General features: G+C 36.6%; 1 protein-coding gene across 6 annotated transcripts in view; it reads right to left on the bottom strand.

Annotated features, from left to right (window-relative positions):
* DCAF6 (DDB1 and CUL4 associated factor 6) overlaps positions 1-11847 on the bottom strand; it is a 41638-nt gene extending 29791 nt beyond the window's left edge. For 4 of the 6 annotated variants that reach the window (XM_041480193.1, XM_041480195.1, XM_041480194.1 and 1 more), the window contains exons 1-4: positions 11693-11847; positions 10253-10372; positions 9791-10036; positions 5827-5994 (exon numbers count right to left, since the gene is read on the bottom strand). In XM_041480193.1, the coding sequence (XP_041336127.1) occupies positions 5827-5994; positions 9791-10036; positions 10253-10372; positions 11693-11816 (658 nt within the window). In that variant the 5' untranslated portion in view covers positions 11817-11847. The remainder of the gene's footprint in view (positions 1-5826; positions 5995-9790; positions 10037-10252; positions 10373-11692) is intronic. The other 2 variants (XM_041480198.1, XM_041480199.1) reach the window with 1 other exon arrangement.
* Positions 11848-27244: the final 15397 nt, after the last annotated feature.

The following is a 27244-nucleotide window of genomic DNA, read 5'->3' as shown; positions in this document are numbered from 1 at the left end:
TTCTAGGCATGACAGAAGCAAAGCCACTTGTTTCAAACCATTATTTATTCACTGAGCAGCCTGAAGCTTGCTGACATGTTGATAATGAAAGTGCCTGTCCATTACCAAATATTTTACTGTGTTCTTCACACTTCTGACATGTCAGGAAAAACACTGAAGAGTCATGACTCCTAAAGCCTTTGCTCCAGCTACCAAATGACACCAGTATTTCACACCATGTGCAGAATGTACATTTCACAATATTTATCCTTCAGCATAAAATTCTCCACGGCATACCAGTACCTCCAATATTTAAATACTCTTTTAATAATAATGTTTTAGAACATCAAAGCACCAAAATACATCCTACTTATATGACAGTTTGGTAGTTCTGCATTCTTAGATGCTGGACCTCTGATGACTGAGAACAAGTCTTGATGAGTTTATCACAGTACCACACCCGTCAGTCTTACAAGCATCCCCATCAATCACATAAACAAATAAATATAATAATCACCCCCCTCAGCAGATAAGTGCCTTTTTTCCCCGGACACTTCCAGTTAATAACTACTATAACCAGCAGCACTCATTCATTGCACAGACACAACAAATGCAATAGTCAATATTTTCTGTGAGTCTTATTTCCCTTGTCACCTCTGAAGACCAGATCTTACTTCTACATTATTTGAAGATGAGCTGATGTACATAAATTAATGCAGTATTCTAAAGATATTGGCTAGAGTATCATATCTTGGTTCCACTTGATAATCATCTATTATAAACAAATTCATCCTAAACTAAAAGGATTTAATATCCTGTGTTACAAACTGAGTCACAGTCCGCCAGCATCACAGCATGCTAAGTGACTTTTAACATAAATGTAGATCCCATATGAGGAAAGCAATGAAATAATACTCTCTCCTACAGGAAGCTCCCATCCAACTTTGAGCAAGAATCACCAGTGAGACCTGTTTTGTAGCACAGCCATAAAACCTGCTAAATTGACCAAGCTACTTTAAATACATATATTCTCAAGCAGTTGTTCACTCCCAGCCACTGGTGGAAACATGGCAGTGTGCTCCTTTGCCACACTGATATCCAGGTGCAGGGAAGGGGAGGAGGAGCAAAGGAGAGAGACCAGGAAAGTCTGAGGCAGTGTGTTCTGGAGGCTGCCTTGTTTTGGGAACTGGGCTTGCACAGCTTATTTCTGTAACTGAGGAACATTAAATTGGTTCTGGCTTGTCTTCCTTGCTCAACCATGCCCATGCCTTGCACCAAACACACCTAAGTCACACCACAGAATTTATCATCTAGATTTATGGCATGTAGCTATTAAGTAGAAGATTTACATCATTAATATATTTTACTTTCCAAAAGTGAAGTGTGCTTTATATAAAATATCTAAATCAGAAGAGAAGGATTTACAAGGGAGTTTTTCAATGGACTAATAAGCCACTTTTTAGAAGGTAAATCAGAGCAAAAAGCTGGTGTACAAATGTTCCACATCATGAGATGATCTCCTTGTGTTCCAGCAGACTCAGCACAGGAATCTGTGCCTCTTTCCAGGGCTGGCTTTGATCTTGGACTCACAAAGTCCATGGCTGGGATTAACTTGTATCAGAAGGGCTAAAGGGAGGGCAGGTCCTGGACTGCAAGCCGAGAAACCTAATGCATGACAGTGATCCCAGCCATGCTCTGTTCCTGCACTCCAATCCTTTCCAAAAGCTCATATGCCCTTGTTTAAAAGGTTTTGTGCTGCCAAATATTTCACTTGGCTGGAAAAGCTCATCTCATCAACTCTGTAATTCAGACCTGTATGATCAGAAGACTGAACTAACATATATTAATTAGAAACATTAAGAAATTACATCTACTACCCTTACCATCACTCCTAATTTTATTAAGACCTCACTCTATACAGCAGTAGGTAAAAAAGTAGGTATGTTTTGCCATGTGCATCATTCAACCACAGTAAGTGGAAAATGGAAAGGTTTCCAGCTAGAAGTCCATGCCAATGGAGGCTTAAACCTCCCACATCTCACTGTTACACCCACGTCTCCATACAACTTTGTGAACGCATTTCACTTTAATAAATGAGTATTTAACCAACATATAGGAAACATCCTAAATACCTGAATTAGCATGGTTAAGAACAGAGTTGCTTGTAGCAATTTAAAACCTTGTTTCCTTTTCCAAGTACCTTGAAGCCACAGATCACCAGCACCCCCTCAAGTGGCTCTGCAGTCTGGAACCCATACCTCAGGCAGGGAAATCAGCATGACCATGAAACCAGCCTAGAGAAGTTCAGGTAAATGCCTCTTTTTTTAATATATGGCTTTGTTTTGTAAAAAAAATCAGAAAAATATACTTTCATAATTTCTTATAAAGCTTTTGAAAAAAAAGTATTACCAAAACTGTGCCATATAGTTAAAAAAACAAACAAAAATCCAAACTCTTACCTGAGCCTTCACAGGCTGGGTCTACATCCCAATGCAGTTCACCACTGGTTGTAATGTCACCAGTACATTCTAAACTGGAGCACCACTTAAAGAGGGAACTGGAGATTCATAAATTTGGGGAACCTCAAACAGAAAATAGAAGATAATTTTAAGGTCAGTTATATGCTGAAGGATCTTCCTATAGTTTGGGCAATCAGCACCTGACTTCACCAAAATATTAGCATGCCACCTCAGTTTTGGTTGGAAAAAAATCTTCCTTGTATCACCAGCTGGAGGGTGAGGTCTAAAGCAGTGAGAATTGTTTTAAAGTCTTAAACATGATACATGTAGAGGAATCTATGAAATTAAATACTTGATTTAATAACTATAAATGGTTGCTTTGCACAATTAATATGCTCTCACATATTGTGCACTTCAAATATTATTTCTACATCTTCAAATAAAATTTCTACATTTGATTGTTAGCAAAGAATCTAATGATAAAAACTGCTGTCATTCCCTTGCTCTTCTCCAAAAGCTTTAACACAGAAATTAAGGTCCAGTTTGCTCTGCTTTAAAGATTCACTGTATAGATCAACCAAAAGCTTAAAAAAAAAAAAAAAAAGGTCGATTTGCAGCACAGGTTCTGCACTATGCCAGCATGCACCTGTATATATCTGCATTCCACAGCAAATGCAGTATAAATCAATTTTTTTTCCTCTGGAAAAAAAAATGTTAATATTGATTCATGGTTTTGTGCGTAAGATTAGGTACAACGACCACTGCAGGAACCCTTGATCTATAATATGTTTTTTCTTTTTCACTTCATGATCAGCTGGTTCATGTTTCTGTTACTTTTCAAACTGAATTCCATCTCCCTGAAATTCTCAGAATGAGAAGTGATGTAGTCATGGTAATGCATATGTGGCATAGCAGCAATAACAACAGGTTAAAAAGGTTTACTTTCTTTGTTGTTTGCATACAGCACATAAATGCAGTTGTTTAAATACTGCACTGGATCTAAATGTTATGAAATGCCACAAAAATGCAAGTAAAAACTTGAGCTTTTGAGGAAGAAACCATACAATAGATAAAAATCCAAACTAAACTGAAATATTTACCATAGTTCCCTAATTAAATAAAGTGGCAACTAAAAATATCTAAATCCATTCAATACCTAAGCAAAGACTTGAAGACAAAATAGACCTGATCCATGCAGCACACACTTTTTCTAAAATTCAGCCAAATTCCAAATTTAGACAATAATTAAGAGGGGTATTTCTCTAGAACTAATTGACCAAACATATTAAATATTTTCAAATTTAAATTTCTCCTTTTATAATTCCACTGCCTATACTGCTGAAGACAATTCCACCCCCCAGACCAAACCTCAAGAAGACACATCCTAATGAGCTGGAGGTCAGGGAGAAAAATGGTTCCCCTTTTGTCTCCCCAGAAACAAATGTTTCCACAGCACTGAGTAAATCTGTCTTTCAAAGCAATTATTCAGTTGGTAAAATGGTTAAATCTGCAAATTCATTGTCATGTAATTCATGATATGACAATGTAAAATGTAAATGTAAATTCATTTGCATGTAGAAAGACATAAATATTTGAATATTAGTTTCCTCCAAGGCTGTGTAGGTGGCTCCTGGTGATCCCCAATAAAAGGACTGGATGTTTCCAATAGTTGTCTTAAAGTTCTAACCATGTGGGAACTCAAATAACTCCAAGAGACAGTGTTGGAGGGGGTCCAAACTATGTACAAGACCCCTCTGCCTCCCAGTCAAAGAAATTACTCAGCTTAAACCTTTCCATTTGTGGCACTGTGGATCCTACAGTGTGCTGTAGGAACCCCACAGGCAATGGGGAGTAAAAAAATTACATTGCATCCTTGAAGGAGCACTAAGGAAGAGATGGGAGAGATGTAGCAAGTGAAACCCAGAACAACACACCCTTCAGAGATAGTCCAACCCACAGATAAACCTCCAGACATGGCTGTAAACAAACTTATTTCCTACTTCAATTCAGTGGGAAGCAATTTAGCAAAAAAAGAAAAAAAAATCAAAAATTAAACCATTCTGAAAAGGAAATGGAAGATCAAGATTTACTGACTGTGTTACAATTTTTCCTCTATCAATACTTATATTTGAGTTAATAAATTCTGATATTCAGTTTGCTGGGAAAAAAAAAAAGACAAAACCAAAACTGGTAGTTTTTTGGCTTTTTTTTTTTTTTTTTTTTTTTTGTTTTTGTTTTTGTTTTTTTTTTTTTTTTTTGTCCTGGCAGGAAACTGCAGCCCCCTCCGAGGTCACCACTACCACTGCTGTTCCTGTTCTCCCACAGGTAGACAGGCACCCATGGTTACCATCCCTAAGACAGGCACACACCCTCCCAGGATGTACTGGTTTCCAAAATACTCTAAAACCTCACTGCAGTATTTTCTAGTGTAGAAAGTTATTCACAATTCAGTAACTGCATATTGTGACTAGAGCATCAGCCACTGTTACATCAAATTGTTCTGTAGGGCTCCAGATTATGGAATAGACTAAGCCATGGCAAGACAGCTGTAAATGTGTGACACTATGCTTAAAAGCAATTTAGCCACATCTCAGCTGTCACAGGATTTATCCACAGAAGAGACACTGCTAGACATGACTTTGCAACACAAAATACACTGAATTCTCACACAGCATGCAGCTCACTCATTTTCACATGGTGCCACGACAAAGTTTGCTTCATGTTTATGCTTTAGGGTTTGCCTCTTTATTCATATGCATGCTTCTGCCCTAACCTTCTCAAATATGTTATTGCAAACATATTTGAGGCTTCTTGTAATCATTTTTAATTTCAGTAAGACAAGAGAAAAAGAGGATGGTGAAATGAAAAGTTGCTCTATTCAAAAAAAGGAGAGCATATCTGGGGACTTTGGCTAGGTACAAGTATTTTCACTACACTTATTGTAAAACCATAGCACTAAAGAGTGCCCAAACTCTGTTTTACTGAATTGTTACTCTGATTTAGAACACATGCTAACCCAAAGCCAAGTCATAAATGTTACTGTCGGATACAAGTAGCACCAAAATGCAGTTTCAGTGTGCAATTCTCCTTCTACTCAGAACACAGCAATTTCTTGCTCAGCTGCTCTAACCACCATTGCACAAGCCTGATACCATGCACCTAGAAAACCATTTCCACGTAGTGTCACTCAACCCAAACGTGTTAGATCAATAAACCTGTCCATCCAACTGTTTCCCTGACCATGTGATGATAAACACCACCACATGCAAGGCAAGACAAGCAGCGAATGCAGGAAATGCCTTGTTCTGGAGGAGAAGCATCTCAGCAAACAACAGCAGCACAAACTACAGCTACATCATCTGCTGGAGAAACCTTGGCAAGTGACAACCTGCTGCCTGAGGGTCCTGTGAGGAGCCCTTGGGGGTGGCCTGCTCAGAAGAGGAGGGCTGTGGTGCAGAACCCTCAGCCAGCTCTCGCTGTCTCTGCTGCTCTGCCTTCTTAAGCCGCAGTCGCTGCAGGCCCCTACGGATTATTGCTAACTCGGGTCCCATTAACTCTGACAAAGGGAGGGGAGACAGAGAAAGGGGGGAAGAGAGAAGCATTGAGCAATCAATATATAGAACAGAGAGGAGGGGTGGGGTTACTGACCAAAGAGACAAGCAACAGGTACTAAGTGTCATTGCAGTAAAAAAAAAAAAATTACTAACAGCCAGAAATCATGAAATAGAAATATTGAAATTGGTTTTCTCTTCCTAAAGGCATCAATCACAGGACTTAAATGTCCAGGATTTGTGCTATACAGTACAGTCCCCTCCCCATTTCCAGCAATGAAACCATTAAGCAAAGAATTATTTAAGGAAAATAGATACAGCCTGGTTAAATCAAACAAAGCACACAACAGATACATTCATTTTGATGTTCCTAACACACAGAATAAATGAGAATATTTGGCGTAAAACTATGCAACTGTGGTCTGCAGGTAAGGTTTCAAAATGAATGCAATAGCTTCCTGGTGGTTCCAAAAAAGGTACATTTTGATCAAACCAAACCAGTGCAAAAATTAAACTGGAACTATGGAAAGAGGTGGCAGAACAACAGCTAAACCAAAAAAACAGACTTCTCTATGAACTCATTTTTAATTTCAGACATTCCCTGCAGTTGAGGATTCACAGTCTGAAATCACTGCTAAGTGGTCCTACAGACAAAGTAATTTATAGGATGAAAAGCAATTCTTAGTAGCATCCTCTTAATAGATTATTCTTTTAGTCCCATCTTTAGAGGCTTCACTGTTTTCATCATTTTGTCTTTATTCATTTGCCAGTTAAACTGTTTTGGCATGTGAAGTTCATTGCCTGATTACCAGTACTTTTGCAAATTGCTATAAAATGAGGTGTCCAAGCAAGTTTTTATTCTTTCCATGCTCTTTGCAGATTTCCTCCACTTACACGAGCGCTGTGTGGCAAGTGATCCTCTTTAAAGAACACAGATTGTGTCTTTAATAGCAGTGCCTGAATCATACTGAAATGTTAAAATAGTAGAGAGCATTACATTAGCAGGGGGCCTTTCAGCCAGGCAAAAGCTTAACAAATATTCTGTAACTCTTATCCACACAGTGAAACAAACAAATCTTAAATTTTCTTTTATAAAGAGAAACAAACCCAAAACCAGAATCCAGCAATTGGAAAGTTAGTGGCAAGCACCAGTTAATACTGATTGGTCATGAGATTTAAGGTATTTAGCCTAATATAATTTATGGGAAAAATATCCTCTCAGTTTATGGTTGATAAGGTGTAACAAAAATAAAAAGATATCGTTCCTAAAATGAATATGGCATCAAGGAGATTTGCTATGAATTGTGTTCATGTCCCAAAACCATTTATGGAAAGAAAAACTCCAAACAGCCCAGGGAATACTTTTATGGGAATTTCAATGATGCTTAAAATTGCAGTTTTCACTACTTGCTGCTGATTCAGTTCCACTGAGTTAAGAGACAGACACAATCTAAGATTTAACAAGAACTACAATATCAAAGCTACTATCCTGGATATGCTCAGTGACAACACCTTTTAATATATTCCAGAATATCTAAGCAAATGTTTATTTTGCCAGCAAATGGAGTGAAGAAATAGAAATAAATAAAAGAAACCCAGTTATTGTCACATTCCCATTCAAAATTTAAAAGCAGTTACCTTATATCAGAACACATATTAGGGTTAAGCTTTGTACTAATTAGCCAACTGGCCCCCTGCATCCCCTCCCCTGTGTGTATCTGGAATTTTATTTATAAGAAAAACTGTATTACATTTTACTCTTTGTTGTACCTAGTGTTTCTTAGTAGTTTAAAACATCAGCATCTTAAAACTAATATAAAAAAAATTAAAGGTTTCCACTGAATGGCACAAGCAGGGCAAGAAAATAAATTTGTTGTATTTTTCCTCAGTGACAAGCATGACAATCTCCAGCAATTGTTCTCATTATATACATATATAAAAAAATTATTCAAATGTTCTGGCAGTAACAGGCTACTGAGGTTTTGCATTGATTTTGTTGTTTAATTGTAACTTAAATGTTCAAACTTCTAGAATACATATTCTGCTAAAGAAATCTATCCCACCAAGACCCAGCACCAAACCATTTCTGTACTGACTCCATTTTGAACGGGCACTTCATCTTTAATATTTTAAAAAGTAATTCAGATATAAAAGCTCAAATGCTCACCACATGACACATTTTCTGGAACACCAAACCAACAATAAATTTTAACTGTATACTCATGCAAAGGTACTTTGATTTCAAACACAGGATTACCATGAGTGCCCGTGTTGAGTGTAGAAATGATTTATGGAAAGCTGTTTACAGGCCTGGGTTCAGAATTCATGCCCTGATTCTAAAGAAGTCATTTCCTGAAAATACATTCTTCATTTTCTGACTCTTTACTACAATATTCAGACTTGTATCTGCCATGACTTTACACAAAATAGTGGCTGAAAACCTTTTTTCCTTCTTCCACCTTCCAACAGTCACCCACCTCTTACAACACACCTCTGTCAGGGCTTCCTACTCAGCCCTACTGTATTTAAACTGTTCCTATTAGCACTTTTCCTCTCCTGTCAGCCCAAAAAAGCAGCAGGTTTTATTCACCTTTAAATGCAGGTGAACAAGCTCAGGGAATCCTGTCCTTGATGTAGAGGACAGTGTTTGCAGGTAGATTTATAGACTACAGAGTGTGAGTAAATAAAATCTCACAACTGAGCACAGCCACAGGTTACCAGGGTACACAAATGTTGCAAAATGGACATTCCCATTGCAGCCTGCTCATTCATAGACTCAATGCTACCCCTCAGCCCAGCAGCTTCCCCTCTTCCTGAACTCACCCACAGTACCCAGAAACTTTCCTTACAGTCACTTCAGTGTCTCTTTTGCATTGCTTCTGAAACAGTATACTTATATAGGTGTGCAAACACCTTGCACTACTACTTTTATGCCTGCATGACTCCCGTAGGCAATTTTAAACTGCCAATCTGACACCCTGCTTAGATTTAGTCAAAGAATCTAACAAATATTATACAGCAAATTAGAAAGTATCCATTGTCTGTCAACCAAACATCACTACCCCTTTCAAAACTAAATCTACTCTGAAGTCCAAAGCAACACTGAGAAAGAAGAAATACTTTTAGAAAAGAGCTGGACTAAGAAATAACTTCAGCATCATGCTAGCAGAATAAACTTTTGCTTAGAAATTCAAGCACATTTAGAGAAAAATATTTTTCTTGTCAGCACAGATTCCTTAAAATGCACGCTAGAAAATGCATCACAATTCCAGAAATCCTCTCTGGTGCATTATCTTTTTGAAACCCACGAAGTTTCAATGACACAGCTTGAAGCAATGATGTTTAATATGGCAGATACTGACTCTGAAGCATTGAGGATGGAGGTTCCTCCTGAAGGAGACATCCTAGACATCCTCTGCCTCCCCTGATTTTAACAGGCAGAGGTTCTGCTATTCATTGCACTGATGCTGCTACAGCCAAATCCCAGTGGAAGAGGGCAAGATGTAACTACACTCCATGAAGACAACAGTAAGTTCAGGAAAAAATAAGCAAAAACTTTTTATTTCTACTTCAAAATACTGATGATCCCCTTGCAAATTTCTTTTTCTGACAAAGGTATAGAGTTGATGGATTTACTCTTTCTTTAAACCACAGCTGCAACCACTAGGTAACTATAAAACACCTAAGTCTCATTAAGGATGTGCAAGGAAGAAAACAGATGGAGATCAATTACCCAAAATATCCTAAAAGAGAATTGTTTCTTATTTTTCACAAACAATGACAAGATGGATTTCTTCTCACCAGACTGATGCAGCACAGGCTGAGTTGAGGCCCCATAAGAAGGCCTTTGTTCATTATCAGGAGAGGACAGTAATGAAGTTGAAGGGGGACTTTCTGTCGAAGATGATGTTGAAGGAGCTTGAGCTGACATGGTAGAAGAGGAAGATGATGGAAGCTGTTCAGAACCATCTACTTCCATTGCAGTTTCTGATTCTCTACTAGGTGCCATGTTATTAGTAGAAGGAGCATCAGTCCGATTAGTCCCACCTTTGATTAAAAACAGAACAAAAAAGCAAGAGAAAGAGCTCAAAAGTAAACTTACTCTGCCTCTAAATATCCCTTTGCACTATCATTCCTAAGGCAAATAAATGTGCTCGTCCTTCAGATGCACTAAAATTTTATTTACACCTAGGAAAGGCTGATATTCCAAGCCTGCACATCCACTATAAACACCATTTCTGTTGTTGAAAAGAAGGAAATCACCTCTGGACCGTGATCTTCCTCGTCCTCGATTGCTCTGTGCAACTTCACTGGCTTCTTCAAACCACCTTGACAGCATATCTGACATCCTCTGCATCAGAGAGACATTGGGACTCTGCTCCCCTGTAGAACAAGTGGTGCTGAAGTTTTATCTGCAAGTTTACCAAAGAAGTACCTTTCCCCCCTCATTTCTTCCAGGAATGGAGACCACCCCTCACCCCCTTCTCCCACAAGAAATAGTTCCCTTCAGCCTGTTCCCAATGCCCCTGTCTATCCTCATTTCCACAGTACAGGTCTCTGACCCTCTGCTGGGATCCCTCATTCCCCTCCTGTACAGCTCTGACCTTCAAAAATGAAAGGCAACAGCCAAAGAAAACAGACTAAAGGTGGTTAAAGATCCCATAGAGAATGTTATCAGTATATTCAAAAAAAAGGTTTCAGAAGCCCACAGGCAACAGAACCACATGCAAATTGTAAAGGAGCAGATGGGATCACACCCCCCAGTGTTTGTAATCCAGTAATTCCAAGTACAGGAGGAGCAAAAAGAAAGACTAAGGTAAGAGAACAGGCCCATGTTCTCTCCCTAAACAGCATCTCCTACTGCCTGTGTCAGGTCAGAATCCCAGACACTTCCATTCTAGTTTGGGGAAGCAGGAAAATGAGAATAACAGCACAGAAAATCTGGAAAGGGAAACTGTGGGCAGAAAAGGGAGGAAGATTTAAGGGAACTAGAGTCAAATACTTGGAACCCCACAGCTTGTCAGATTTAAACAGGAACACATGATAGATGAAAATTAAGATGAGTGACAAAAAAGCAGAGCTCTGCCCTGCTTTGGTATCCCAATTTTTGATACCCAAGCGTAGCTTTGGAAATGCTTTATTTACTAAAATCTCAAGCAATTGAGTAATATATTATAAACATGAAAATATAAGCATAAAAATTAGCCACCCTCTGTTACTAAATGACATTATAAAAATGAAAAGTATAATATTAGAATCCTATTGCTTTGAATTCCAGTCCCCTAATGTAACCATTAAAGAGCATTTCATTTATAATTGTGATTGCATATGAGGTGTGACTGGGAAAAAAATAAGTAAGTCCTGGTGTTAGTCCCTGAGCAATGACAATGAAAAAAAGCTCTCCTTTACTTACATTAGCCTAACTGAAACAATATAATTTTTCTGGTAAGAATATTTTCAATATTTTCAATTTTAAAAATCATTGTATAATAGCAGCTCTCTGCTAAACTCTAAGAAAACCATCTTAAGGCTTGGCTGATTGTTAAAACAAGCACAATCTGAAACACGTATTTTGGGAATACGTCAGAAAAGCTGGGAAATAAAACCCAAACCAAAGCAAGAAAAAACCCAAAAATGAAACAAAACCCCAACAAAACAGAGCAGCAAAGACAACAACCCCCCTTTAAATGCAAATGCTTTTACCATCTCTTTCTCTCTCACTCTCAGGCCTTGCTCTTGGCCCAGTATCTGACCAATCCCCTCTGAGCCGCAGACGTTTAACGGGAGGCTGACGTAGCTGGGGGAGAGAAAAAAGAGAGAAAAGCATCACACAGCTATTTATGTTCTACAGTACAGGATTCTAGCCTAAATATAAATATCTATTTTCTTAAGTCACCTAAATTCATATCTGTCACCAAAACACAGAACGTCAGCCTTATGTTCAGACCATCCATGAATAAGCACAACACTTATCAACAAGATACAAAAGTTTTAGCTTTAACAGCCTAAATTAATTACTCCCAGAACTAATGCAGCTTTTATTTTAAACTAGCATCATAATGTTATGAATCTTTCTATAGTGACCAATAATAATTAAGGTTTCCTTAAATTCAGCCTGAATTCTGCAGAAATAGTCACCTCTTCACATTAAAAACTATATGAGAGTTACAGTTTAGCAAAATGGGGATCTGTAACTAAGCAAAAGGAAAAAAAAAATCAGACATTAAAAAAAAGAACACTTTATGCATATAAACTTTGATTTTTTCACCTAATTTTCCAGTGGGTAGAAATGCTCACTGCACAGCGTGGCTCTTACCTGTTGCCCTTGTGCCAAGCATTCTCCTGTCATAGATCCTCACTGAGCTGTCAGAACAGCCTACAGCCAAGTAGTAGGGGATGGGTGGACAGATAGCAACAGAGGTGGCAGCACGACGACAGTTTATTAAAATATCCTGGAACACACAAAAATGCAACATTGAAATAATTGCTCTGAACATTTGAAGTGTAATTCTTCTCTTTTTTTTTTTTTTTTGGGGTTTTTTTTTTTTTTTGGGGTTTTTTTTTTTTTTTGTTTTTTCCTTTTGTGGTTGTTGTTGCTTTTTTGTTGTTTTTGTTTGTTTTACTACACAGGCCCCTCCCTTAGTCAAGAGGATTTTGAGAAAATACGTCTGGCCTCTGAAGACAGACCATAAAGGTGTTATCAGAACAGCCACTGCACAGAAGGAAAGCTATCAGAGAAAGAAAACTGGTACCAGAACAACTGAAAAAGAAACCTAACCAAAACAAAAACACAGGAACATTTAGAAATAGATAAGCTAAACAGACTTATAAACTACTTTCACCTTGGGTTTTCTTATGGAATATCAGTAAGAGTAACTACGGAGGTGGAAGTGTACTAAATATGCAGAAACAGTTTAAATTAATTAAAGGATCAGAATAGGTTCTATCTACAGGAAGACAACTGGGTAAAGGGAAAAAAAATGAAAGAAACCCCTAGAACTGGTAAATGTGCACACGGCTGAACAAAATCAATCAAGACTAGCAATACATACTTCAGTAATTTTGTTCCAATTCAATATTAAAATTGTTGCTAAAATTCAAACACAGTGGACACTAGTAATACCAGTAATCTAATATAATTCATTACTAAATATTTTCTTACAGAGGCACAAAGGAGGCTCAAGAATACAAGGCTGCAGGTGATTCTCAAGGCTCATTTTTTGCCTCTGTTTTTGCACTCTACATTATTAGTGTAGACCAGACTAAAAGATTCAATTTCAATAGACAATTATATTCTACCATATCTGAAGCCTCACACTGAAGCATTTTTATAAAATCAATTTGTTTTTATAAAATAAAAAATGCCAAAGGAGATACTAAAATTAAAAAAGAAAAATTTAAAAAGACTTCCCAAACTTTTATTGTTTCTTGGGAAACATACTGTCACCTCCACCAATGACCCTGAAATCTATTATTTCTAAAAGCTTTACTAGAATTCATATAATGTGTTTCTGTGATGCACAGCTCTACATTTAGTTAATCTTTATTAAAATATTTTTATCACTATTTTATTCTACCTATTTTATTATTATTATTATTAAAGAAATCTTTATTAAAAGGTTTCATTCTTACATCTTTACAATCTTCCTTTGTGCAACTTGTTTTGATGCGAGTATCAAACCATCTCACGGTACCATCCTCACCACAAGAGAGGAAAGTGTAGGGATCATTTGGTACTGTCATAATCTGCTCAAAAGAAAGAAAATATAAAATTATTAATACCTCTAGAAATAGCACTAATTTAAAAATAAAAGCATCAATATTTGAAGCAGCAGTAAGGCAGTTAGGACTCAAGTCAAACTTTCCAGTGAAGTAATGAGAAAAACTGAAAAACTGATGGTGTCTCCTCATTTTCAAGAAAAGGTTTGAACTGTTGAAGTCAAAGGAAACTTTTAAATATCACATAAGATTAAACATTCATAGATCAAGGCTTACAGTTGTTTCTATTATCTTTTAATGCACAACATACATTTACTGCAATCACTTTTCAGGTAACTTATCAGTTTGCTGCAACAATTCAACAAATGCTCATTTTATTCTCTTTCAAGTAATAGACGACAATTACAAACAAAGTCCTCAGAAGTCTGAATGCCTTGAAAATACTAAATGGCTTTTATTCCCCTTGGGCTGTTCCTTTACATCCTAGGTAGTTCCCTACAGCAAGCTTGCATTAAAGGCTGCTACCAAGCTACCGCCTCACTGCAATTTTTTTTAATTTTTTTTTTTTTTTTTGAGAGAGAGCACTGTACTGAACCATTTTCCTAAGCTCAGCCCTTCTCCAGCTAGGGACAGCTCAGATGGAGTCTCACATGAATGGCTTCACACAAAGCCTCCTCAAGACAAAATAAAAAGGCAAGCGATCATAATGTTAAATATGATCTGAATTCCATATGTCAGTGAATGCACAGGAAATGCCAGTTTACTTACACTCTGTCTCTTAGAACAGAAAACAGAGAAATTTGTGGCAGTATTTTTATTTTCCCACACTCCTGCTACTATCAGTAGAAATTAATAAACTAACAATAATGGTTCATAGTGTAATACATTCATGGAACGTAGAGCATGAGTGATTCTTTAACATTTTAAACGAGATGATTTATCACCCCCACTTCCCAAAATTCTTAATAAAAGTAATTATGGATATCTGCAAATCTCTCTACCTGAAATGGGGTTACAAAGGTAACAGCTGGAGGCTTCAGCCTCTCTTGTAAGGCTCAGCACAGTAACTGAGACAATGCTTGCTGTGCCAAACAAGTTTAACTTACAGAACAAACACGGTTTGAATACCAATAGAACAAATTTCAGAGCCATGACTATTATTCCTCAATCCACCAGTGTAACATATTGAAGACTGTTTTTCGCTACATATTTCATTCAAACTAACTTTACTTGCACAGCTATAACAGTTAGCAATTGTTCTTCAATCCACTAAATTCTTCCAGCGTTTAGCAGAGCTTTCAGTGAAAACATTTTGCTCCAATAATGTTGCTGAATGTGACAAGCTCTTTTTAGTAGCTGTGTTTTATGTTTGTTCACACTGATGCTATTTCACCCCATCCATGCAATGTAACTTGCACATGGCAACTTTTATGTCCAGGGTTCACAAACATCCTAAGTACTTTATAAGCACTAAACCAGAGAAATGGAGAAGTGCAAGCTCCAATAATTGAGTCAATATTACTACATTTAAGTTCAACAAGTACACATTATAAAATTTATATATATATAAAATTGGTTTTTTTACTAACTAAAGACTTGTTTGCTACTTAACTTTAAAAGTGTGTAGCTATATGATCACTTCACTGTATTTAAAACAAGAAAGTATGAGGTATTCAAGAAAGTACATTCTCTTTCTGAAATGCAATTCACATGAAGGGCAATAAAGAAAAGATTTGGCTGAGGAAAAACAAACTTGTCAAGGCCTTGTACAAACAATAAATTCTTCAGAAATGTGTCTCAAGAGCCTCTCCCTCTACTTATTCTATTCTCAGTCAGAACTAAAAACAATTTTACAATTATCTCACAGTTTACAACAATCTACACCAATTTCCACATTCCCTGTTTCATGTTTTTGCAATGTCTTGAACTGCCACAAACTCCAAGAGCTGTATAAATCCCAACCACATTCAAATTTAGAATTGGTACCTCAGGGGCAGCTTTTAGCTTTTGTTATTTAGAGAACCCAGTGAGTCAAAGTTCTATATTTAACATGATGATGTGGTTACATACAGCTGGGCAGTGCCATCACAATATTTAGAAATTATCTCCCCACTCCAGGAACCTCTCAGCCTCACTGCAAAAACAGGATAAGAAAAATAACTTCATAAAAAGACAAAGTTGTTAAAACAGCCAATGTCATAGAGAAGTTTTGATATTCCTTCCATTAACAGTGTTTAAAAGCAGCAAAAACCACCAAAACTGTATCAAAACAACAATAATGCCCTCTTGTTAACATTATTGCTGAATAAAAATCATCCCAAATAAGGCCATTTTGACTGTGCAATATAGCAGGGAAATGTAATTGGTGTAATTACAACCATAAGGACACTTTTACTACAGGAACAAAAATTAACTCTGGCAGTACTTCAGCCCCTTTTTTTCGCACACTCCAATTCTTTTCATGAGAAGTTTTAAAGATTTTGTTCATTTAACATGCAAAGAAAGTGATGTAAAAGCTTGCTATGAAATCTGAGCTAAATCCATAAAAAACCAATGGATTTGGGATTTTTTTTCCTGTGTGTGTACTGCAGTACTGTTAAAAAAGCCTCAACAAATAAATAGTGAAAGAAACAGGAACATTTATAACCTACCAAAAAAATTACAATTTTTTTTCTATTTTAAGCACAGTAAGTTTTGCAAGCAGCGCCTTTTGCTGTTATTTAAAAGAACCAGATAGACCAATAAATCTTTCTATTTTTCTAACTTAAGTAACACTTTGCTTCCTCACTTGCCTAATTTATATGAACAAAACTTCAAAGGGAGGACTAAAAAGACTGTGGCTAAATTTAACCTAAAGAGTTAACTAGAATACACAATACAAAAATTATCTACAACTGTAAACACATTTTTCAGATTAAGTTGTTCACATATGCTGAGCTAAGCATTTGATAGAAGGACCTAAATTGTGAAAAAGGCATGAAACTGCTGAAAAGTTCAGGGAAGAGGGGACGGGCAGAGGGGGAAAAATAAAAATAAAAATGCAAAACAGTCACTTCCCCCACCCCCCATCCTACTTCAGGAAGAAATTCAGAGCTCAATTTTAATCTGTTTTGCTCTGCAGAATATTCATTCAGTGAAGGTGAATTCATATTTGCAAAGTTGTCTTAGTAGTACCACTTTTTGCAAAGTTCTCCATTTAATTTAGACAGCACATTTCTCTGTTCGAGTCTACTTTTTAAATGGGATAAAAAAAGCAATTAAAAGAAGACAGAAGAAAAGTTCTGTAACTCTCACTGCACTGAAACAAAGTTTTCAACAATCTGGTTAAAATCTTGGGCAACAATACAATAAAATACATATTTTACCCATCTCAAACTTATGATTTATTTCAGGAGGTACCTCGTAGGTAGTCCCATAGTGGCAGGTGTACTGGCATTGCCTGTTGGTCTCTGCATCCTGTTCAACATTCGTGTAGAAAATGACTCCGTCTCCGGAACAAGAAACAATCTGTTTGTCATTGGTGCATGGCAGGAACTTTGCACTGAAAATATTGGCTCTGTGTCCTGAGCGAATCGTTGTGAGAACCTAAAGAACAAAGGAAAAAAGGAGGCTGCAGCAGGTCAGTGTTTTCCAAGCAAATGAAGGATGGAAAAAACTCAGACTGTGAAATACCAGTTATGCACAGGCTGCCAGGGACCTACAGTTCAGTACAACAGATCAGAGAGCTTGCCTTTGCACCCAATTTCTTCTAAGAACAACACGGTTCTGCAAGAGAGGTTTGCTCAGGCACCTGTACGAAGCAGTGTGCAAAATACAAGGGCTGGAATGCAGCTGCCACCTTTGTTTTTGTAATGCTGGTTCCAGAGCACATCAGGTTTCTCAAAGTGAAACGTTCGTCAGGGTGATGGTGCAGCCACTCAGTGAGGAGAGACTTACAAGATCTGGGATAGTGTAAATCAAGAAGAATAAGGCACTGCAAGCCAAGCCAACTTTGTAGACTTTGAAATTTGATGCTATTCTTAAAACCAGTCTAAAAAGGAGAATTGATACTTATAAGGAAGAATGTTTTGAAACTAGCCAAAAATAAATAAACATTTAAGAACTTGATTATACAGGATAAAAAAACAGGACTTCACTTAGACTCTCATTCATCAACATTAAAGCAGAGAAACATATGATTTACTTCACTATCACAGCTGATTTTAAACACTTTGTAGTGACTCTTTATCCTTCCTCACATACTTAGTTTACCAAAACTGAAAAAACCTCCACATGCTTTCCTGTGAACAAGTAAACATTATATTCTTATTTCTCCCACCTGCAGCACTTGAACCAAACTGCATTTTCACCACTCCCATTAGGAAAGAAATACTCACCAAGTTGTTTACAGTATGAAAATTACTTCCAAATTTCCACTCAATTAACTTAATCAAAGGAAGTGTTTTGCAAATGAAGTTTCTCTGTCAGTAGCAGCTCATGCCTAACAGTTCAGAAGTGCTATTTCACACCTTTTAAATAATTCCCACTAAAAAATTTGACAGTGAATCTGCATATTCTGAAAGATACAAAATATTGATGGCTGAAGTCTATTTTTGCTTCTCTACCTAGATAACAGAAAATATGGTAATAAGGATATTTGCCAAGATGACAGAATTACAACACAGTTCTAATACCAATTTGCTGCCTTTTCCTGTATAGATAATCCTACTCAAGCCAGAAAAAAATTAAGCTAACATAATTGTAACACTCATTAAAAATCACATCTCTAGTACATTTCAGGAATAACACTGATTATTGAGTCTTCTTGCTGGTACCTGCTGTTTTGTAATTGCATTTGCATGTATTGGGGGGAAAAAAAAATTAAAAAATCATCTTCTCATCTCCTCTGCTGTTACAAAAAATAAATAACTCAGCTAACTGTGAAAAATAAAAAAAAGAAAACAAAATATTTCCCATATTCCTCATTAGGCTTAAGTAGAGAAGTGGTACACAACAGGGGGAAAAATTGTCCCATGAATGCATAAAGCTTTAAATTGCAGCACCTTTTAAAATATTACAATATTTTAATGTAAAAAATTTATAATGTGCAACTGTCCCATAGTAGGGTAATAAAATGAACTCTGCACAATAAATAACATTGAATATCCTTTATTTGCATGAAAAATTCTTACTCTGCAAGTCGCTCCACCAACACACACTTTGGAATACATCCATCATCCACTTCACAGATGTCTTGGATACCTCCTTTCCAGCAGACCTCCCAGTCCAAGAGAAACCCTACCTAGTGATACTGATCTGAACTTTGTCAGGCTGACACCATAACTGGAAGGAAGAGATAAAGTTTGGAAGCTCTTGCTTATTTGGAGAGGAGAGCAAAAGGGCCTTACCTATAGGCACAGGCAACACTCCAAACCACCACAACCCCTCAGGAAAGCAAACTATTATTTTCTACTCAAACTCTCTTCCACCATACCTTCTGTTTCTCCCACACATATAATTTTTGAGCATATCCTCAGGGTTTAGTTGTCAGCCTCTGAGAGGACACAGCTCAGAGCATCTGTTCTACCAAACTATCAGCAGTTCCTTCAAAAGAAAGGTGTGGGACAGTCCCACCACCTGATGGATGCCAGCTGGCTCTACTGGGAGTCTTTCAGTTGCATTGCAACCCTTATTTCAGTACAAATTATTCTCCCTTCATTTGCAGGCACACACAAGGCAATGTAATTTTACATTGGAGTGAACTATTTTAATCAAGATTGGCACCCCAACAACATTACACAGAAAGACATTATGTACAGTACATTACACAGAGCAAAAAATACAGTATTTTAAAAGTGAGAGGAAAACAGTTTCTCTGACTACAAGATTTCATGAGAATTACTGAATCCTATTGCTGTTCCTGACACTAATCTGTAGTGAGACCATGTTCCCTTTGTGCCCAGCCATGTACCGTAAAATGGGATAATACCAATGTCACAAAGGATTAGAACTCTCAGGTTTTAAAGCACTGTGAAGTTTTATTCCCATTTATATACCCTAAGAAGTGCATGATATTATCTTTTTTGCATAATAATGAATAACTGAAAACCTGTATTTTGAAAAACCCTTTTAATGCCTTGAAAAATACTAACTTGCATCCTATTTGAAAATTACCAAGCAGCCAGAAACAAACCTACCTTTCTGCTGTAGGGGTTAGTAATGACCAGGTTGGTGTCATCTGAACCAGATAAGATATATTCTCCTGTATCATTCCAGCAAATTGTATTCACCTGCATGAATTTTAAAAAAAATATTTAGACTTATATGAATTCAATTTTCACGATATTAAAACATCAGTACTCATCCAACACTACAGAAATAGGAGCTAACAAATTCAACTGAAACAATGTAATTTCTAAGCAGCTAGCACAAAAAAAAAATAGTGTTTTAAAAACAAATTGATAAGGGAATCACCTGCTTCACCTATGGCATCTCAATTACTCCCTCTGCTCCTCAGGAGTTCATCAGGTAAATTAAACTTCCCACAGTAGCCACAATTTTACACACTCAGGTGCTTTAATGTACCAAATCTACTCCATAGAGAGTTCTCTGAATTTGAACTGGAGGGCATCACACTGCTCTCATTATTGTATCTTCACCATATCCAAATTCTGACCATCCATAGCTTTGCACACTTTTCAGTGACCACACCTTCTCAGGGAAAAGCACTGCAGAATCCATCCCAGATCCCTTTTCAAAAGTGTGAGTATGCTGGGAAAGAAGAATCCTACAGTGAGGTACAGAATTGTATTGGGAGAGCTTTACAATACATTTCCTTATCAATTCTCCTTTTCACAAGACTGTGCTTAATAATGTGTCAGTGAAACAAAGCTGTGAAAGCACTCAAAATCCAGGAAGCTCAAAAGGTATCCTCCAAGCAGCAGCTCATGCACAAGCACCAAAGACTGCATGCAAGACCATTATTATTTCAAGTAAGCCTCTAAAATACCTTCAAGTGTCAAACTGCAGCCATCACCATTTTCTGCTGGCTAGATTCTGTTGGCAGAACAGCTGCCTTAGTGTGATGTACCAGACTGGATTACAGAATTGGTAAAAAACCCACTTTGTTCTCAATTATTTTCTTATGCCTTTTTTTTAAATTCAAATGTTTCACTTTGAGGCCCCCCCCCGCAATAAAAATAATTTTTGTTTAAAAGAAATACACCCATTCTAGTTGCTGTTTTAATGGCAAGTTGAGTGGGGGTTAGTTGCAAAATCAGAGTTAGCAGTTTCAGGTGGATCACAGGGAAAACAGCACCTTGATATTCTCAGGTAGAAGAACTTGAGGAGAGATCTTGGTCTTAAACAAACATGCCTATGCCAGGGCTAGCTCAGTGCTCAGCAGCAGTCAGATATTGTTAGGATTTATTAGGAAATGCACAGAAGAGCAGGGTATACATCCATGCACAGCAATCCCACGTGTCCCACACTATGCAGTTTGGTTCGTAATCTCCATTTCTATTATTGCCCACTTGGAAAGAGAAATTGTGACAAGCACTTACTGGAGTGCTCACAAATATCTAACACTTTATATTGCAAGAAGCAAATAATTTGTACTGCTCTAGGGGAGGGAAATGACAGAAGCTTATGAGAACATGAATGACATGGAAAAAGTAAAAAATAATTTTTTGTGGATCTTCCCAGGACAGGAAATGGAAGGCCTTAAATGAAACGATCCAATGACATATGGCTTTTTAATGAAACTGGTTATGGAACACCCTAAACACCAGAAGTGGAAGGATATACATATTCATCAAAGAGAAATGAAAAATTATCAGAAACAAAGGTGCAGCTTCCACCTCTATCTACCCATTAAAGTGTGATGTGTTCTCCAGAACACCCATCAAATACTGTCTGCTTGCCCTGTCTCAACTTCCTTCAAAAATATGTGCTGGCCACTTCCAGGGCCAAGTTATCAGGCTCCACTGAGCTTTGGTATGACCTTGCATGGCTACTCTTATGATTTTATAACTCTGGCTGTCAATCACCAAGAACCACAACTCCAACTAGCCCCCAGAACCATCTATCATTGAAATAACCTGTCCTGACAATGGCTGTACTCTAAAATGTTGTGAAACATTGCACAGCACTACAGCCAGGGCAAACACACAACCCAGCAATGTTTATTTTCATCTACAATTCCTCTCAGGCAGAAAAGTATTATTATCACTGCCCTAAAGAAACCAAAATGCTAATGTGAGAATACAGGAATAGAAACAAGAATGAAACACTGAAAAAACAAGGAGGCTGCTGAAAAATTTAAAGTCATGATATAAGAAAGAAAAGTTAGCACAAAAAATTAAACAAATGGAGGGGGTGGATGTGTATATTTATGTACAAACCCAAAACGTGAAGGACAGCAAAGCAGATAAATACTGAAGATGCAAAGGGGAGACGAGATGATCTAAATTGCAGCATCGCAAGTCTACACAAGACATCAATCATTCTCCTCTAAAACTCCAATTTCATTGCAATGCTTGCCTCAGTTGAGCAATTTCAATATACCCAAAACTGGTTCAAAAATAATCCTGAAGATGACATCACCAAGTTACTAGAGGTCTGTAACTAAACAGACTTTTTTATTTTGTACCAAATCACCTCCTCAGCATTGCTGACAACAAAGAACTCAAAAAGTAAAAAAGTCTTTCAGTGAAATCAGCTTGGTTTGGGTTTTTTACAGAGACTTTCCAGTCCATATACATAGTGTTCAGTACAACCTACAGACCAACACCGAATAACCCAAATAAATTTGCATATGGATCACTAAAAACCCAGAATTTTAAAAAGTTCTCTTCTCATTCCATGGTAGTAAACTACTAAAATATAATGCAAAACAAGAACGGGTTAGAAAATTGCTTTTTCTTTTGAAAAAGTTACATATTGTACTACCTGCACTGCCACTCAACACCCAACTAAAAGTATAATGGAACAGTTACTATTCTGAGAGTTTGGAAACCTTGGGAAAGGGTGTCAGACCCAGAAGAAAGGATACCTCAAACACAAATGACAGACAATTACTAACAAGCTAAGAAAAACCAAAGGGTGTGAAATTAGCTTTTTTCTATTAAGTACTCCACATTATTAATTGTATATAATTTTATTTGTCACTCATCTAGCCTTGCAAGGAGTCAGCAAGCACTTTTGATTCATTAGTCAATTAGTCAGATATAAATTTATTATCTCTGTGTTTTCCTCAAAGACAATGCAGGAGGCAATGCAGCCAATTCTTAAAAAAACAAAAAAGCAAAGTCCTCACTTCTATGCAAAGTGACCTCAGAATCAACTCTTTTGTGAACAGAAGAGATTAACAAAATACAAAAATAGAAGAAAATAAATAAAAACGGCTGTAGATATCCAGAACATCAGAAATATCCCCCAAGCAAAAAAGGGGGTAAAAAGGCAGTGTTTTTCATCTGTGGAGTACGAGGTGAAAATTGTTTCTAACAAAACACAAACTCCCTATACTGGTTTAAGCTGGCTTTGAGGAGTACATCTGAAAAGGACTTGTTCCCAAGTGCCATCCTGTAGGAGATGAATGCCATGAAGGATGCTGCTATGTTATTGATCTGAATGCCTGTACATAGAAATGAGAAGTTACTCCTTCAGGTAATATTCTTTAATTCAAAATGCTGTATTTACTCATGTCAAATGCTTCATCTGCATCCTGCATTTCAACATTCCTCAGCTTTCATAGGACCAAACCGGGAAGAAAATAATCCGTATTTTCACTGTAATTCAATATGGTTTAGAGTTTCTTTATCCTCTCCTTTCCTCACACTTCATTGCTGCTGGTCCAGATTGCTTCTCTTTCAACATTTCTCCTTTGGATTTAATCACTTCATACAGAACAGCTCACCTACCTCTGTACATTTCCTCATCTTCTTAAGCTCCTTTTACAGCTAACACAGAAAATGGCAAGTTCTGGCATACAAATGATCTTACTGAATTTGACCATGTGAACCTTGTTGAAAGAGGCAAATCCTGCCCTGGAAGAATGATAAGGCTACTGGCAGACATCAATAATTCTGCAGAACCAATTCAATTACTTCACACACTACTGCTAGAAACTGTGTCTTCAAACCAAGGGGAAAATGGGACTGCTTCAAAGAGAATTGCCCCTGAACTCTGAGGTGAAAATACTCAGATTTTAAACATAAGGTGTTATGGTAATATTACTGTTACAAAAGCATGGATATGTGAAGTAATTCATGGAATATTCCCTTCTTCACAGATATCCGGCCTGGGTATGATTATACACAGTCGTATCTCCCACAGGATCTCTCTTCTGTCTAACAGGTAGGAACTTGGATTTTACTTTTATCCTCAATTAGTAAAAAAATTTCTTGCCTTAAGTAAGTTGTCCACCGTGTCCAATTACACAGCACGCTTTATATAGAAAATATAAGTCACAACTTATTCAACAGAACAATGAAAAAGTTCTTAAAAACATCAATCAACCAAACAGCAACCAAAGAAAGCCCCAAACCCCGGCCATCCAACTTTCCTTAAAAAATCCCAAACACCCAAAAACCAAACCCAGAAAGTCCTTTTAATAGGACAATATGGCATTCATTCCCTACATTTGAAATGCATGCTGAGTCAATTGAGTCAATAGTTGCGGGAAGAAGAGAAAAAAAAGCTTAATTACCATTGATGGTAATAAGGAGTTTAATCAGCACAAGCATTGTAATTCCATTGATTTGTATGTCACAGAATTTTTAAAAACAAATAGTAAGAAATTATACTGAGTGGTTGTTAGCCTTAAAAGTGGCCTTGCAAAAGACCACACAGTAAATGAGGTAAGAACTCCCAATAGCCCATTCCTTAAAGGTGGAGAATTCTGAGCAAATTCAACGTCTAAAGACATTTTTTCAAACTGTAGTATTTTAATACTGTAGTATTTTAAACACCTGCAAATAATGCTGTAAGTTTACAATTAAAGCATTTTCCGCCCTCTGAAACAATCAGGCCCATATGTTAAAGCATACTTTCAAAGCTAACACAATCAATCAAAATTAGTTTTCAAATAAATATCCATCTGGTAGATTAAAGCAACATCAACAGCCAACACCAAATCTGCCATTTCTAATACATGACAGAGAGGCAGATAACCGAAGTAAAGATCAGTCACTTAATTTTTAACAAGTAGTGAACAAATATTGTTTTCCAGTATTCTATTTTAACAGTAAAAAATTACTTTTTTTTTTGCAAGGAAATAAAGAAAAAAATAAATAAAAAGCCCTAATCAATGTTAGGAAAAGAAACTTGAAACATTTAATCTTAAATATTTGAGGAGATAAAAAATTACTTAGAGAAGAAATTTGGAAGCAAAGTATCACTGTTACAATCTTGAATATAAAAATTAATAAATACACATAGAATCACAGAATTGTTTGGGTTGGAAGAGACCTTACATCATCATTCTTGTAACATTTCTTGAAAAAAACAAGAGAAATGTACATATTTGTTTCATTACACCAACACCATGTACCAGAACATTAAACTTATACTGTAGTCAGCACAGGAAAAGTAGCTCACATTTTATACACAGCAATTCTAATCCTGGCCTTTCCCAGACTCTCTAGGCTCACAAAAACACAGGCACATCAAAATCATACTTCTGATCTTGAGAAGGCTGGATGTCAAAAACACCTGTTCCTTAAAACTACTACTGTTAGTTAAAAATTATATTGCTCCTCAATTAATTAAAAATCCAAACAACTCAAGCTAAAATAATCATTATGTTTGTACAGTTTTAGAAATACACATTAAAGTATGAAAGGTGCACATACATTTTCATTTTTTATAGAATACTTTCATTTTTCAGATATCTTCTACAATAAATACTTTAATAACTATGATTTTCTGCTCTAATCCTCAAAGGTAACAAGGCAGTCTCTTTGTCCTGAACCTAGTTCAGGTAAAGGCTTTATTTAAAAGGATATGTTTTAAAATATTTGGACCCCTTTCAAAAATTATTATTAATATTTAAATAAGCCTTTCAGGAAGGTTTATTTTTGTTTTCATTGCCTATAAGTCAGCATGTAGCACTTAATGATTCGCTTTTTGAAATTAGAAAATAAATCACTCAAAACACTAATAAATTTTTAATTCAACACAGTATAACAACAGCAACAAAAAATACTTCATTTCAAGGTTTAAGATGAGTCCTAACTGAAAAGGTAGGAATGTGTTTAAATGGCAGGAAAGATTAATTCAATCAGCAGTAGACACAACATTAAGACACAGGATTGGGATTTTATTTTGCTTCAAAGGTAAAAGTGTCAGATATTCAAGAAAAACAAACAGCAAGAAATTCAGACGTAGATCTCAACAAGCAGAGTGGTCCTGCTCAGCTTTAATATACAAATGTAAGATATTTGCCTTCTTAATTTGAGGGACTATTACCATGGCGACAAAATCACAATTTAACAATTTTTAACAAATAAAAAAGCAACAAGTGACTTACACATCCATCATGCACATTCAAGGTTGCTTCAAGTTTTAATCTTTGGATAAATTCTCTTCTCCCTGTGACGAAAAATACCAATTACATTATTTTCAAATACTGAAGTGGTTGAGAGTCTGCTAATGACCATTCACAGGTAAAAACCTAAACGGTAAAAAACCAGAATATAAATTTAAATCTTGAAACAATTCATATGGTTCTCATTTTACAAATCCTAAGACAAGCAAGACATTTGCTGGAACTTCCACCACCTTTAATAAGAGTGCAGAAATAGCAAAACAAACATTTCACAGGTTCACAGGCTGATGCTCCCTCTAATAGCACGAAAACAAAAATTAATCCTGTGGTTATTTACTTCACTTAGCTGAGAGGGAGCAAGTATTACATAGTTCAAACAGTACAACCCTTGCATTTGGAAAATTAGCACTTCAGACCAGTAACATCCCATTTCATAAAAATTATGTGAAAAGAAGAGATGAAGGATAAAGGTAAAATCTATAAACACATATGAAGACAAAGCCCCAGGAACTTTAATGTCCTTACACCCTATGTACAAACTGATTTTACCACTGCACTCAAAACACTACTCTACTAAACACATGAAGAGGGAAAACTGAAGCATATTGACAAAGATGTGGTATTTTCCTGAACTACATGTTTAAACACATGGCTCCAACTTTCAGGTTATACTGAACCTAATATTCCCCAGAAAGCACTCTCAGAAAAGAAAAATACTGGTAAACCTAATATTTTTAACTTCAATCCCAGAAGCTCTTAAACTCAAGGACCATTACCCTTTTTAAATTCTGTGTTAGTACATGTCTCAGAACAAAATTCCAGGTAAGAGCATCAGACTGTAGGCCTATGCCAGGCTGCACTGTTTCCAAATAGGTAACTGTGAAATTCATGTGAAGAGATGAAGGATAAAGGTAAAATCTATAAACACATATGAAGACAAAGCCCCAGGAACTTTAATGTCCTTACACCCTATGTACAAACTGATTTTACCACTGCACTCAAAACACTAC

The sequence above is a fragment of the Pyrgilauda ruficollis genome, unplaced genomic scaffold (genome assembly GCF_017590135.1).
Source record: "Pyrgilauda ruficollis isolate IOZ18807 unplaced genomic scaffold, ASM1759013v1 scaffold50, whole genome shotgun sequence".
Classification (NCBI taxonomy): Eukaryota; Metazoa; Chordata; class Aves; order Passeriformes; family Passeridae; genus Pyrgilauda; species Pyrgilauda ruficollis.
Note: the sequence above shows the minus strand (reverse complement) of the source record. Positions and strands in the feature narration are given on the sequence as shown.